Source organism: Paramisgurnus dabryanus, chromosome 14, assembly GCF_030506205.2.
Source record: "Paramisgurnus dabryanus chromosome 14, PD_genome_1.1, whole genome shotgun sequence".
NCBI lineage: Eukaryota > Metazoa > Chordata > Actinopteri > Cypriniformes > Cobitidae > Paramisgurnus > Paramisgurnus dabryanus.
The window spans coordinates 31,831,224-31,843,693 of record NC_133350.1 but is presented as its reverse complement, the minus strand read 5'-3'; the positions used below and the strand labels follow the sequence as shown (position 1 = coordinate 31,843,693).

The window sequence follows — 12,470 nt, the reverse complement described above, 5'->3', positions numbered from 1 at the left end:
TGAATATTATTGTTGTGCAATTCAAATGAAAAACATTGGGCAATGCTGGGGCATGGGGGGCCCCGGTTCTTGGACTTTGCAAAGGGCCACCAAAATGGTAAACACGCCACTGCGGCTCTGTGATCAGTAGGAAGTCCTTATCAATCTAAAATTACTATGAGTTTGAGTCGTTTATAATGTGAATTTAAAAAAGCAACATTCATCAAACACAATCATTCAAAATATTCTTTATTATCATGAAAATACCTGAAACAATCTGAAGAACAGCAATATAAATTAGGGATGGGCACGAGTACTCGATTGCTCGAGTGCTCGAACGTGGCATCGATGATTGATCACAAAAACCATGATCATGTGGGTTTATTTATTTATTTATTGTGAATATGACGGCATTTGGATGTCTGGTTAGCGTTACAAGCGCATGTGGTAGTAAAGACTGGGTCTGGAGATTCATCTTTGACGCCGTGTCGAGTGGATAAGACATACCCGGGTTTGAATCCACTGTGACACACCACTGTGTCCCTGAGCAAGACACTTAACCCCTAGTTGATCCAGAGGTGTGCGACCTCTGACATATATTGCAATTGTAAGTCGCTTTGGATAAAAGCATCAGCTAAATGAATAAGTAAGTAAGTATGATTAAAAAACAAACAGATAATTCCAAACACCCATGCCGCAACAGCCCACTGATCCCGTGAAGTCAGCCACACATCACTGAGGCACTATGGTTTAAAACAGGAGTGGGGAACCCTGGGTCCTGGAGGGCCATTGTCCTGCATGGTTTAGTTCCAACCCTAATCAAACACACCTGAAAAATCAAATTAAAGTCTTCAGGACTACTTCGAAATTAATTCCAGGTGTGTTTGATTAGGGTTGGAACTAAACTACGCAGGACAGTGGCCCTCAAGGATGCCATGGTTTTCAGATATACAGTAAGTCAGGTGCAAAATGTAAAGCGCCTTCAAAGTTCAATGGGTTATCATCTCATATTTAAAATGTCAAGAGGTACTAGAGAGCCATACGAGCATAAACAATACATCTTGACTGAGAACAGGTGAGAGGACATGACACAGCTAATTGCTAAAATGATAGCAAAAGACTAAAAGCTGCTTAATGTTATGAAGCTTGTGCTTTGACTGGACGTGTTTAAAAGCGCGCTGTTTATGGTGCACATCCACAAAGGGAGTTAAACTTTCTGTACTTAACTTAGTTGAAAAGTTGAAAACTTAGTTGAAGTCTTCCATTTTATGCAGATAGATGCACATTGTACATTTATGTTGTATCAAGGCTTAATATAGAGTGCATACTATAGAAAGCACTTCCGTTTGTGTTTATTAACCCTTTAGTTTCACTTCATTTTCGATTATTCGAATATTCGTTCGGTGGGTTGGCATTCGATTTTTAATTTTAAAATTAGAATATCCTATTTTTCTCGACATTATGAGCTGCAGAGACTGCTAAGCAGGAAGTGCACTTTACGCTCTCGCTCTGCAGGTGGCGGCGTGGCGCTGCGAACCTGGCTTGCAACTGCCACCAAACCCCACAAGAAAAAGATTGTGCTTGTGTTGGCTAGAGGCTTGACCGGATTAACGCTTAATAATTGTCAAATACATTACAATTCTTCATTACAAAAAAAACAGATTTAATACTTTTACTTTTATGTCTTTAAACGCTCGTTTTTTGGGGTCGACAGCTTATAAAAACTTATTTACAGATTAAACTTAAAAACATAATACTTAAAAGCTGCTGTGTGACAAGGTGTACAGCTAACAAGCCAAAAAACCCAGAAATAAGTTTTAATAAGCTGTCGACCTAAAAAAAAACGAGCGTTTAAAGACACAAGACTGGAAAAAGGCAACTTTTTATAGTACTACTATTAGTAAAACTGTGTCCACTAGGGGGAAACGTAGTAGGCAATCCACTTTTTTCTCCTTAAAGGCTGGGTTTTACGGTTCGACAGCTTATAAAAACTTATTTCTGGGTTCTTTGGCTTGTTAGCTTGTACATATTGTCACACAGCAGCTTTTAGGCATTATTCTGTTTTTTGTTATAAGCCAGAAATGACAAGGAGGCAGTCTCTCGCAATACAAAGTCAATGGAGACGGTTGGATTCCCCCCCCCCCCGGTTGGGCGTGGTTTTCAAATTTGCATAACTGCGCTCTGTCTCTATTAATAATCTAGTATGTGTTCATTGTTCTGTCATAGTTTCTTCAAAATTAAATTCTATTTTAATTGTGTTTTTAATTGAGTGTTTTTAATAAAAATATTTTTAATTTTCACCATGACATGTACGCCCTTTGATTGCCCCGCCCCCAGTTAATCGAGTACTTGTTCTTCAGACCAGTGGTTCCCAAACTTTTTCAGTGTGCGGCCCCCTTGTGTACAGTGCATTCCTTCGCGGCCCCCCAAAGAAAATTTGTGACAAAAAACTGTTCTAAAACTCAACATTTTAATTAAAAAAAATTTAATTATACAAAAAAGTAGTCCTTTTGGTTAGTAGCCTTATTTTTTAGGCTTAATTACACAGAATTCATGATAAATTAATGTATTTCATAAAATGTCATAAAACTGGGGCCCCCCTGGCACCATCTCGCGGCCCCCAGTTTGAAAACCACTGCTTCAGACCAATGCATTAATCAAAATGAAAAAATGACATAAATGCACATCCCTTATATAAATATCCCTTTAGACATTTCCTGGAATAGCGTTTGTAATGCTACTTCTTCTGTGGCACAAATGGCGTTTCTACAGGAGAGTGCCCTCTGGCTTTTGGATGTGGCGGCATTTCACTGTAAAACACGCATTTGCACGATTAATCGTCACAGCCTACCTCCGAGCACTCGTCTCTGCTCCTCAACATAATGGAGCAACTGTATTTGCAAATACAAACACACGAAACGATTTTGCACGAACATAAATGTGATCATGGAAGCATTCAGAGTAGCAATCACATGTAAACATAGGGGGAACTTTTGACATAGGTTCGAGCTCTGGCGCATACTGTGACGTTGGCTGTCTAAACATCCGTTTGTCTCAATTTTCATGCAGGCATGCAAACGAAGGTTTTAAAAATATTTTAGAAAGAATCGGTTTCAGAGGTGAAATCTACGTTTACGTGTAAACAAAGGGCGAAAACGAAGGTAAATGTTTTTTAAAATTAATATGTACGTGTAAATGTAGCCTAAAGCTGCCGTCGGCAAAACTGGAGGATTGAGCTGATTTCAAATGTCTACAATTTTCATGCCTCTCCCCCACTACCACCGAGCAACATTCCTTTGAGCTCGTCCTCGTCAGTGCTATGTTGAGCAGCAGAGCGCACCTGCGTGCATGGTCAAGCACAAGTAAAGAGAAAGAGAGAGAGAGAGAGACAGAGAGAGAGAGAGAGAGAGAGAGAGAGAGAGAGAGAGAGAGAGAGAGAGAGAGAGAGAGAGAGAGAGAGAGAGAGAGAGCGGAAAGAATGACAGGAGATGACAGAGAAAATAACGCACAACAAAGCAGTCGAACAAAAAGGACTGTACAGGTTTAAGGAAGTTTTTTTACATACTGCTGACGCTCTTCGTCGTACTATGACATGAGATGAAGAGCTGAAGTCTCTCGTTCTCCCGTTCTTGTGCATTTAGCAGATACCCAGGATCGACACTGTGTCTTTTTCATACACTGCATGGTGTTCAGGATGTCTTGATTTTAAATGATAAACAAAACTTGTAGTACTGTATGTTTTCATCTTTTTCTCTGAGACTTTAAAATGCTTTTACCAACATGTTTGCTGCATTTGCACAGCTCTCACTCTGCGCTGATTTGTTTTTCTCTATTTTGGGCCGAATAATTTCGGTTGCCGAACAATCGGTGCATCCCTATCAAATGTTTGAAAAGCCCTAAAGTCAAGTAAAATGAACAAGTGAAAAATTACAAGGTATTCATTAACACTTAACTTGCTCTATAATATACGTGTGTAAAAGATTTATTTTACCTGCATATACTATGTGGTTATTTTAATGTTACTTTAAAATGGATCTCTTACACAGTATTGATGCCAGTGATGGGTGTTTCATCACAGTATAGCTTAAATTTACTTGTTAGTGCTGAAATTGTTTACGTTATGTCTAGCTGAAAAACATTGGGCTGTAGCCTGGAGTTCATGCTGAGGTTAAGTGCACATGTGGAAAATTACAGACATATCTCCTGCCATCTCTCTGTTTCTCTGTCCTGATATGTCATTTCTGTACCTTTGCCATAAGAGTAAACAAAAGAGACATCACATAATAAACACTAGGCAAGAGACAAGAAAAGACCCTTTGTAAATGTGGGATGTGATTATAGTACCAGATGGCACAAGGTTTTGTATTACCTCATTGCCTTTGAAATTGTTACCTTAAAACTACATTTCCCAAAAATCCCAGGGGTTCTCACTGTGCCAGTAAATTTTGTTCTCTCTGTTTGCACATGATGTGCTTCTAAAAATGTTGAAACATTGCAGTAAAGACATTTTAGGAAATGTTGGTGTTTTAATTGACTAAGAATTTCCAACATATTTTGATGGTTTTTAATTCTTACACATAGAGAATATTTCTAACATTTATTTTTACATATTTAAACTCTAATGCTCAATAAATACTCAATGGTAAAAACATTCTTAATAATGTAAACAATGGAACCAATTTAGCAATGTACTAAATATTTACAGTATATGGGGAATGGTAGTAAAACTGTCAGAAATCAGCCAGAACACGTAGGGACACGGTTTGAGAATAACCAAGGTCTAATTTGCTAAACAGATTACAAAGCATTTATGCATTACTAATTCCTGCTGCTATTGTACAATACATTGTCGTAAAATACATGTTGACATGAAAGAGCTGAATAAGATAAAATAGGGTTTATAGGCTTACATTGCAATTTGTAAATGTTTGCAAAATTTTTAAACCCTTTCCTTTTTAATGACAATTTTACTCCTGAATTATTTATATTCATTTATCTGACTTGTAGAAACCAACTGCTGATAATGTAAAAATGTTGGTTGTCCGTGTGAGTAAAGCAAATACTACATGTAGGTAGGGCTGGATGGAAAGACCCAATACTCTGTGTTATACTAGAAAGGTGTCAACTGATAAAGTTGAGCATCTCTAATGTAGACATCTTTGTATAGGAGGGAGCAAATCTTATTCTATAAAATATTATTAAAGTATTTAGATATAAATGTATTTTTTATAACTAATGTTTTGAAAATTGAATAATGTTGTGGTATTTATGTCATTTTAATGCATAAAGTATATAAATGATGAAACAAAGCAACAGTAAAAGTGTCTTTAAACTGAGGTGGCTCGGAGAAAAATATAAGATTTTATAAATATAAAAACAGGCAAATGTCACAGCAAGATTAAAACAAAAATCGTTATTGATTATTGACCCTTGAGGGCCATTCACATTATAACTATAACATTAATAACTATACCTATAATTGTATTAGCATCCACACCACCGGACGATAACAATAACTTTATGCTAATTCTCTTGCAAAGCGCAGTACTCGTGCAAATAATTTACCTTCAATGGCATTACGTATATTGCATATTTCCTGTAATAAAAACGCTTGTAATTGTTCACATATTAAATCTATAAATATGCTGTTCTTGTTGCATTTACACAGCGGGTATAACCAGCAGATGCCCTCAATATGCCGCGTTTTCGTAACTCTAAACAGTGAATCTAGTAGTTTAATGTGTAATCTATTATCTTACCTTTTGGTGTAGTCAGTGTGGTATGTGGTATTAAAAAGCATTTACATAGTTCATTTCACAGCAACTAAGGTCATTTAATGTGATGGAGCTCATGAGCTTTTCCACCGAATCATCTGTCATTTTAAATGTGCGTGCACTTGAATTTCAAATAGATTTGATTGGCTGTCAGTGGTTTATCGTTCATCAGTTGGAAAAAATCGCCCTGATAGAGATACCAACGATATTGTTTATTGTATCTTTATTGTTATAGTTGCGGTGTGAACTACGCTATTCTTTTTAATATAAAACCATTTTTAAAATTAATAAATTGAATAAATACATAAATATTTATTCAATTATTTTTTCACTTCTTAGCTAAATAAAGCACTAAATTAGAGTATTCATGTGTAAAAGTGTTCTTTTAAGAGTGCAAAAGCCACACACTACTACAGATTTTTACTCATGTAATCTTTTAATTTTGATATTTCAAGCCTTAAATAAAAAAAGTTTGTGCAGCTTTTCCATCATTAAATCTCAAAATATAAATAAACAAAATGAATTGAGTCTTCAGGGATGTCCTGTTAAGGAATTCTTACCATTCGGGGTGGGTCATAAAATGGTAGGTATGATATACCGGTAGAAATTTGGAAGAGATTTTGTGATATCTCTCTATCGAGGTTACGCATTCATGTAACTGTGCGCACGGCCTGATTTTGCAGAGTTTGATGCGTTCCTGGGTCAACAAGGGAGGGGGTTCGAAAAAAACCTTTCAACCAATCAGCGCAGTCAAGCGACCTCATGTAAATTGCACGAGGTCGCGTGACTGAGCTGATTGGTTAAAAGGTTTTTTCGAAGCCCCTCCCTTGTTGACCCAGAAACGCGTCGAACTCTGCAAAATCAGGTCCTACGTAACGGTACACTCCCATTTATTAAACTTACTTTAAAACAGATGCTTAGATTATGTTTCATTACTTTTTTTATGAAACTTCTACAAATATATTAAAGGACGAAATACATTTCTTATCAACCAGCGTTTGTTTGCTCTTTTGCTTCCTTCATTGTCCTGTCAGGGTTGCCAGATCTGCGTAACAAAATCAGTCCCAAGGCCATCCAAATTACTAGTGATGCACCGAAATGAAAATTCTTGGCCGAAACCGAAAACCGAAAAAAGGAAACCAAGGCCGAAAAACCGAAACCGAAACACCGAAATAAATTATTATGCCAATTATTAGTACAATTGCATTTATGGCCATCACTGTGTACTAACTTTACTAGGGGTTTGTGACGGATAAAAAAACTCACAGTTCGGATCACATTACAGTTTTTGAGGCACAGATCAGATAATTTTTCGGATCAGCAAAAAGCAGGTGGGAAAAATCTAATAAACAATAAAGAAATTGCAAACATTTATAAAAGAGAACAAAGTTGTACATTAATAAGGTCTGAAATTAGCATTAGGTACAGAAATCAAATTAAATGAATCATAACACAATCAATTAAATATATTATAATTTTTTAGAGCTATTTGTCTCTTTGTCATGGGTTGTTTGATTAACATTAATGACACAGACTTAAGTAGGTTAATCTGACTGTAATCTATGCATACACTTAAGACATAAACAAATGTTTTTATTAGAAAAAGAATACTGTGGAGAGAATTTTGTTTATATGTGCCCTGTCAATAACAGCGAGATTTTATGTTTGCTTGTTTTTTTTTAAACGCGTTTCTCTCGTATGTGCACTACCGAGGGCACTTAAACGCATGCACATACAGAGACCGAGGGTGAATCCCAAACAGCGCAACAGTCGCTCCACATAAAAACGTTACGTTGTGTTTCGTTGCTTTATTCACCAAATGTATGTTAATGGATTACAGTATGAGACACATTAGCGCGACTCTCTCTAATGTTTACACATCAAGACATGCTTAATCTTTGCAGACGCGTGCAAACAGCTCGACCGTGAGTGAAACCTGCTTGAGCACGAAGGGGAGGGGTGGGAGACGACTGATCACCGTGAGTGAAACCCAAGCGCTAGCGCACAGATGGGAGGGGCGCGGTTGACATTCATTTTCGGTTTACATTTTCGGCTGGATTTTTTATTTTTCGGCCCGAAACCGATAATGCCATTTTCGGCCGAAATTTTCGGCGACCGAAATTTCGGTGCACCCCTACAAATTACCCAAAAGCACACAAATGACTATTTACAGCCTAAATACAAAAAATCCTTACATCTCTAACCTAGTTAAATGAAGCAAAAAGATTTGCCGTATTAAGTGAATGGAAAGGACAGGTGTATCATATGCATGCAAAATTCGAATGTGGCGTATGTATTGCACAACTTTTCACATAATCTAATCATGGCAATGGATTGGTCATAATAGTTTAAGAATTTGGGTGCCATTTTTGTTTTCTTGCCACTAGCTTTAAAAACTGCTCATAACTCACAGTTCTCGAGTAACCTTTGGTGGTAGTGTTGAAATATTTTGGGTGCTTTATGTGTTGTAGGATTGCCTTGGCACACATGTAGAAAATTGTAAATTTACCTGCTGGATAGAACTGCTAGTCCGGTGAATGTAGTGAAGAGAGTTTTAGGTCATCTGATCGGCCTTTAGAGACCAACTATCAAACTGTATTAAAAAAACTCAAATTTTAAATCATTTAAAACATTCAATATATGTTTAGAATTGATTCCCGTTTCAGTTGGATGTATTTGTTTTCATCCTCCAGTGGATTTGTGATGTGCAGATTGTGGTTAAAATTAGATGCAGGCGTGTTGAAGTAGCATTGGAACTAAAGTATGCAGGAGGAAAGATCTCCAAGAACAGGGTTGATGACCCCTGGTCTAATGCAAGAGAGCTGTCAACACAGGAAGCACGGCTGACTACCTTCAGTGTTTGGATGCTGCTTTTAGTTTCAGTTGAAGTATTCTAAAAAAAGCTTCTTAAATGCAACTTTATTTTCTGTAATGTGACCCTGCCTCTATATTTTTCTACATAAAATCATCCTAGATAACTTAAAAACATTCTGTGAAAATATCCTAAATATTGATTGAGTAAGATCATGCCAGAGATTTAAATCTATGAGTTAAATCAAACTTTGATGCTCCTCATCTCATCATTAAATAAATAGCCTGGATTTCACAGACAGGGTCACATTATATTAATATACATTTTATAAGAAGGATAGCAATATACATTATACCTCGTCATTTAAGCTGCAGAAATCTCCTTTCTTGAGGTAAGAGAGTCGCGTCCTCAGATCTGAGATGGTCATCTTCCCACAGTGGGAACATGAACCATCCACAAACGCCGCTTTAGCGTGCAAAATGCCCAGAAATGAGAGGCAGCGATCGTAAAGGACCGAGACATCAGCCACACCCAGAAACACATGGGTGGAATGACATCTTTAAAAAGCCTCAAAACACACCCGTGAACATGGGAAAAATGAAGTGGTACTAAACTTAATGGAAAAACGAACCGAGCAAAAGAAAAGTGACACCACAGTTGGTTTAGTAGTTTAACATTAGTTTGTTGTGTTCCAGGCTTTAGAGCTTATGGCTTTAACCAGTCAAGAGAACATTCCCTTAAAACTTTTACTTGTACTCTGCAAGTATGTCACTGCTGATCTAATAATTAATTGCAAAAAGTACTTGCTGGTATTTGTGCATGTATTCATTCATAAACAGAACCAAAGATCAAAAGTTGCTTGTTTTTTTGTTTGTTTTTTACAGCAGGGCTATGTGTCCTCCACCCATCACATGGTGCCACTCAGTCTCAGTACCAACAGCACATGTAATGCTGGAGGTGGGGAACAGCTGAGCAAAACCAACCTCTACATTCGTGGCTTACATCCAGGGACCACTGACCAAGACCTGGTCAAGCTTTGCCAACCGTAAGTCCTGTGGTTCTAAACTTTTTAGCTATTGTGCTTGCATGATTAAAAAAAACTCTTATGTAACATTAATTAATCTCGAAGAATGTCTGCTTCACAATAATGATAATGGTCCATTCAGTACACAGCTCTTCAAGAATCTTCACAAATGCATTTTATTCATCTATAGTATGTGTTTACAATGAATTAGCATTCATCTCAATTATAGTGTACATTCGTAGTGCTCAACTGGTGGAGAACTCTACATTATAAGATTGCAAGTTTAAATCTGCAATTTGCATAGGGTTGTACAGGGTTATAAAACAAAGCTATATTTTTACCTTCGTCCACTTGTGATTTAAACGTATCTTAATAACCAGTGTAAACACAGCCTCAGATGCAGCTAAAAACACCAGCATGAGCATGAAATGACAAATGTTGTTATTGAAGCTATTTTACTCCGGACTTTAAGGATGTTTTATGCATATTCTTGGGACTAAAAGTCTTGTGTAGTAGCCTTTAGTTAAACACTTCATAAACACATAACTAGAAATCAAGTTCCCTTTCAATACGGTTCACTTCGCATTGCGTCAGTTTGCTGACGCTATGGGGGAAACTCCTGTTTACTCCGTGATTGAAGCCTATTGGTTAACGTCTGTAGAAAATACAGACCAATGACGTTTGAGCCCGCGCGGGGGCGTGGCACACGTCCCTATATAAGCCGGTGAAATACGTCAAGAGCTCATTACTTTTCTCCTTCAGCGCGAACCTTCTCGCTGCTCCGAAGAAGAAGCCCTTACTCGCCGTCGATCCAAGCACTGCAGCGGACTACAACACACCAGCGTGTTCCCCTGCCGCTTTCCGGTGAGACTAAAAAGAGTTATCTAAAAGAGCAGAAGCGCGTTGAGATAATGTCGCTTCGGCATTGCAGCTCCTGCCGAGCCCCTTTGCCTGTGGAGGATTTCCACAAGGAGTGCGTCATCTGTCTGGGTCCTGCCCACGCCGAGGCCGTACTCGCTGAGGCGGGCTGCGCCCACTGCGAGCTCCTTCCTATCGCGGTGCTGCGCTCCCGCCTCGAGATCTTTAAACGGAAGGCTTCCCGTGCTCTCCCGCCTAAACAGCAGCGGAGCCGTGAAGCTGGAAGACGCCCTGAGACCGAGTCCACGCCGGCTCATCCCCCGCGTGCTCTGTCTCCCCGCCGTCACCCTGTCACCTTCGCCCATGAGGACCTACGCCCCCTGCCGAGTGCTAGCGGCATGGTTTCCTTTGGGTCCGGTGACAACTTGGAAGTGATGTCATCCTCTGAGGAGTTAGAGGATTGGGCGGCTTCGGATGACGACGCCCACGCAGCCGCCGCTGATGAACCTACCGAGTCGCGTCCTCACGACTCTGAGCTCATCCGCATCTTGACGCAAGCTACGGCGGAGCTCAACATTAAGTGGTCGCCGCCGTCAGAGCCTCAACTCAGCCGGTTGGACGAATGGTTTCTGCAGCCCGGGCGCCGTCAATCGTCCCGCCAACGGCAGGCGCCGTTTTTCCCTGAGGTTCACCAGGAGCTCACCAAATCTTGGCGTGCTCCCCACTCCACCCGAGCTCAGAGCGCCGTCTCCCACGTCCTCTCCGTAGTGGACGGCGCCGACGAACACGGCTACTCCAAGATGCCGCCGCTCGAGGAAACTGTCGCCGCCCATCTCTGCCCGTCTTCAGCCGGCGGATGGAGGGCGAAGTTGAACCACCCATCAAAGCCCTGTCGCCTGACATCGACCCTGGCGTCGAAATCCTACGCCGCCGACGGCCACGCTGCATCCGCTCTCCATACGATGGCGGTGCTGCAGGTATACCAGGCAAAACTCCTCCGTGACATGGACGAGGCAGGTCCGGACCCGTCGACCTTTCAGAACCTGCGCAGCGCGACTGATCTGGCCCTTCGCGCCACTAAAGTCGCCACTCAGGCTGTAGGAAGAGCCATGGCCAGCCTGGTTGTTCTGGAGAGACATCTGTGGCTGAACTTGACGGAGATAAAGGACACGGATCGGGTTGCCCTTCTTGACTCGCCCGTGTCACCGTCGGGGCTCTTCGGCTCCGCTGTGGAGGGGTTCACCCAGCGCTTCACTGAGGCACAGAAATCGTCGCAGGCTATGCGGCATTTTCTACCAAAACGATCTGCCTCAGCGTCTGAGACCGGCCGCCCAAAACCGCCGCCAGCTCAACGCCCTAAGCCAGCACCAGCTCAGCCCCAGCAGAGAGCTGAACCGGAGGTCAAGCGCCAGCGTCCTGCACGACCGGCTGGCCCGCCTCGACGCCGCGGTCCCCGTCCTCGGATTACGCTGGACCCGACGCCGGCGCCGCCTCCCTGAAGAGAGTCTGAGGAGGAAAAGAGGCTCTGGTCCCGCTTCGGCCGGCCCGCCCTCGAAAGTTCTGCGTGTTTCAGTCCCCTCGGGCGCTGGACACACCCTCGCTGTAACAGCGAAACAAAAATTTTTACCTTTTCACAAAAAGAGCAAATTTCCTCCTCTGTACACACAAACACACACACACGGCTTAACGTCCATAAGCATATCGACGCTCGCCGTCAAATTTCACGTTTGGCAATCCACCCCCGGTATGCCGGGCTGGATTCTAAACGTAATCCAACACGGTTATTCACTTCAATTCGCCCGGAGACCACCCCGGTTTCGCGGCGTTCTCTACACCACTGTCCCAGACGATCGTGTACAGATCCTCAGGGAAGAGGTGCGTTCTTTATTACTAAAAGACGCGATAGAGACGGTCCCGGCGGATCAAAGCGAATCAGGCTTTTACAGTCGTTATTTTCTCGTTCCAAAGAAAGACGGCGGCCTCAGACCGATATTGGATCTACGCGTTTTGAATCGCACTCTTG

General features: G+C 41.1%; 1 protein-coding gene across 1 annotated transcript in view; it reads left to right on the top strand.

The window, feature by feature from the left end:
* Positions 1 to 12,470, top strand: part of rbms2a (RNA binding motif, single stranded interacting protein 2a) — a 98,311-nt gene that overhangs the window by 38,238 nt on the left and 47,603 nt on the right. The window contains exon 2 of the mRNA XM_065265929.2: positions 9,450 to 9,610. Coding sequence (XP_065122001.1) covers positions 9,450 to 9,610 — 161 coding nt within the window. The remainder of the gene's footprint in view (positions 1 to 9,449; positions 9,611 to 12,470) is intronic.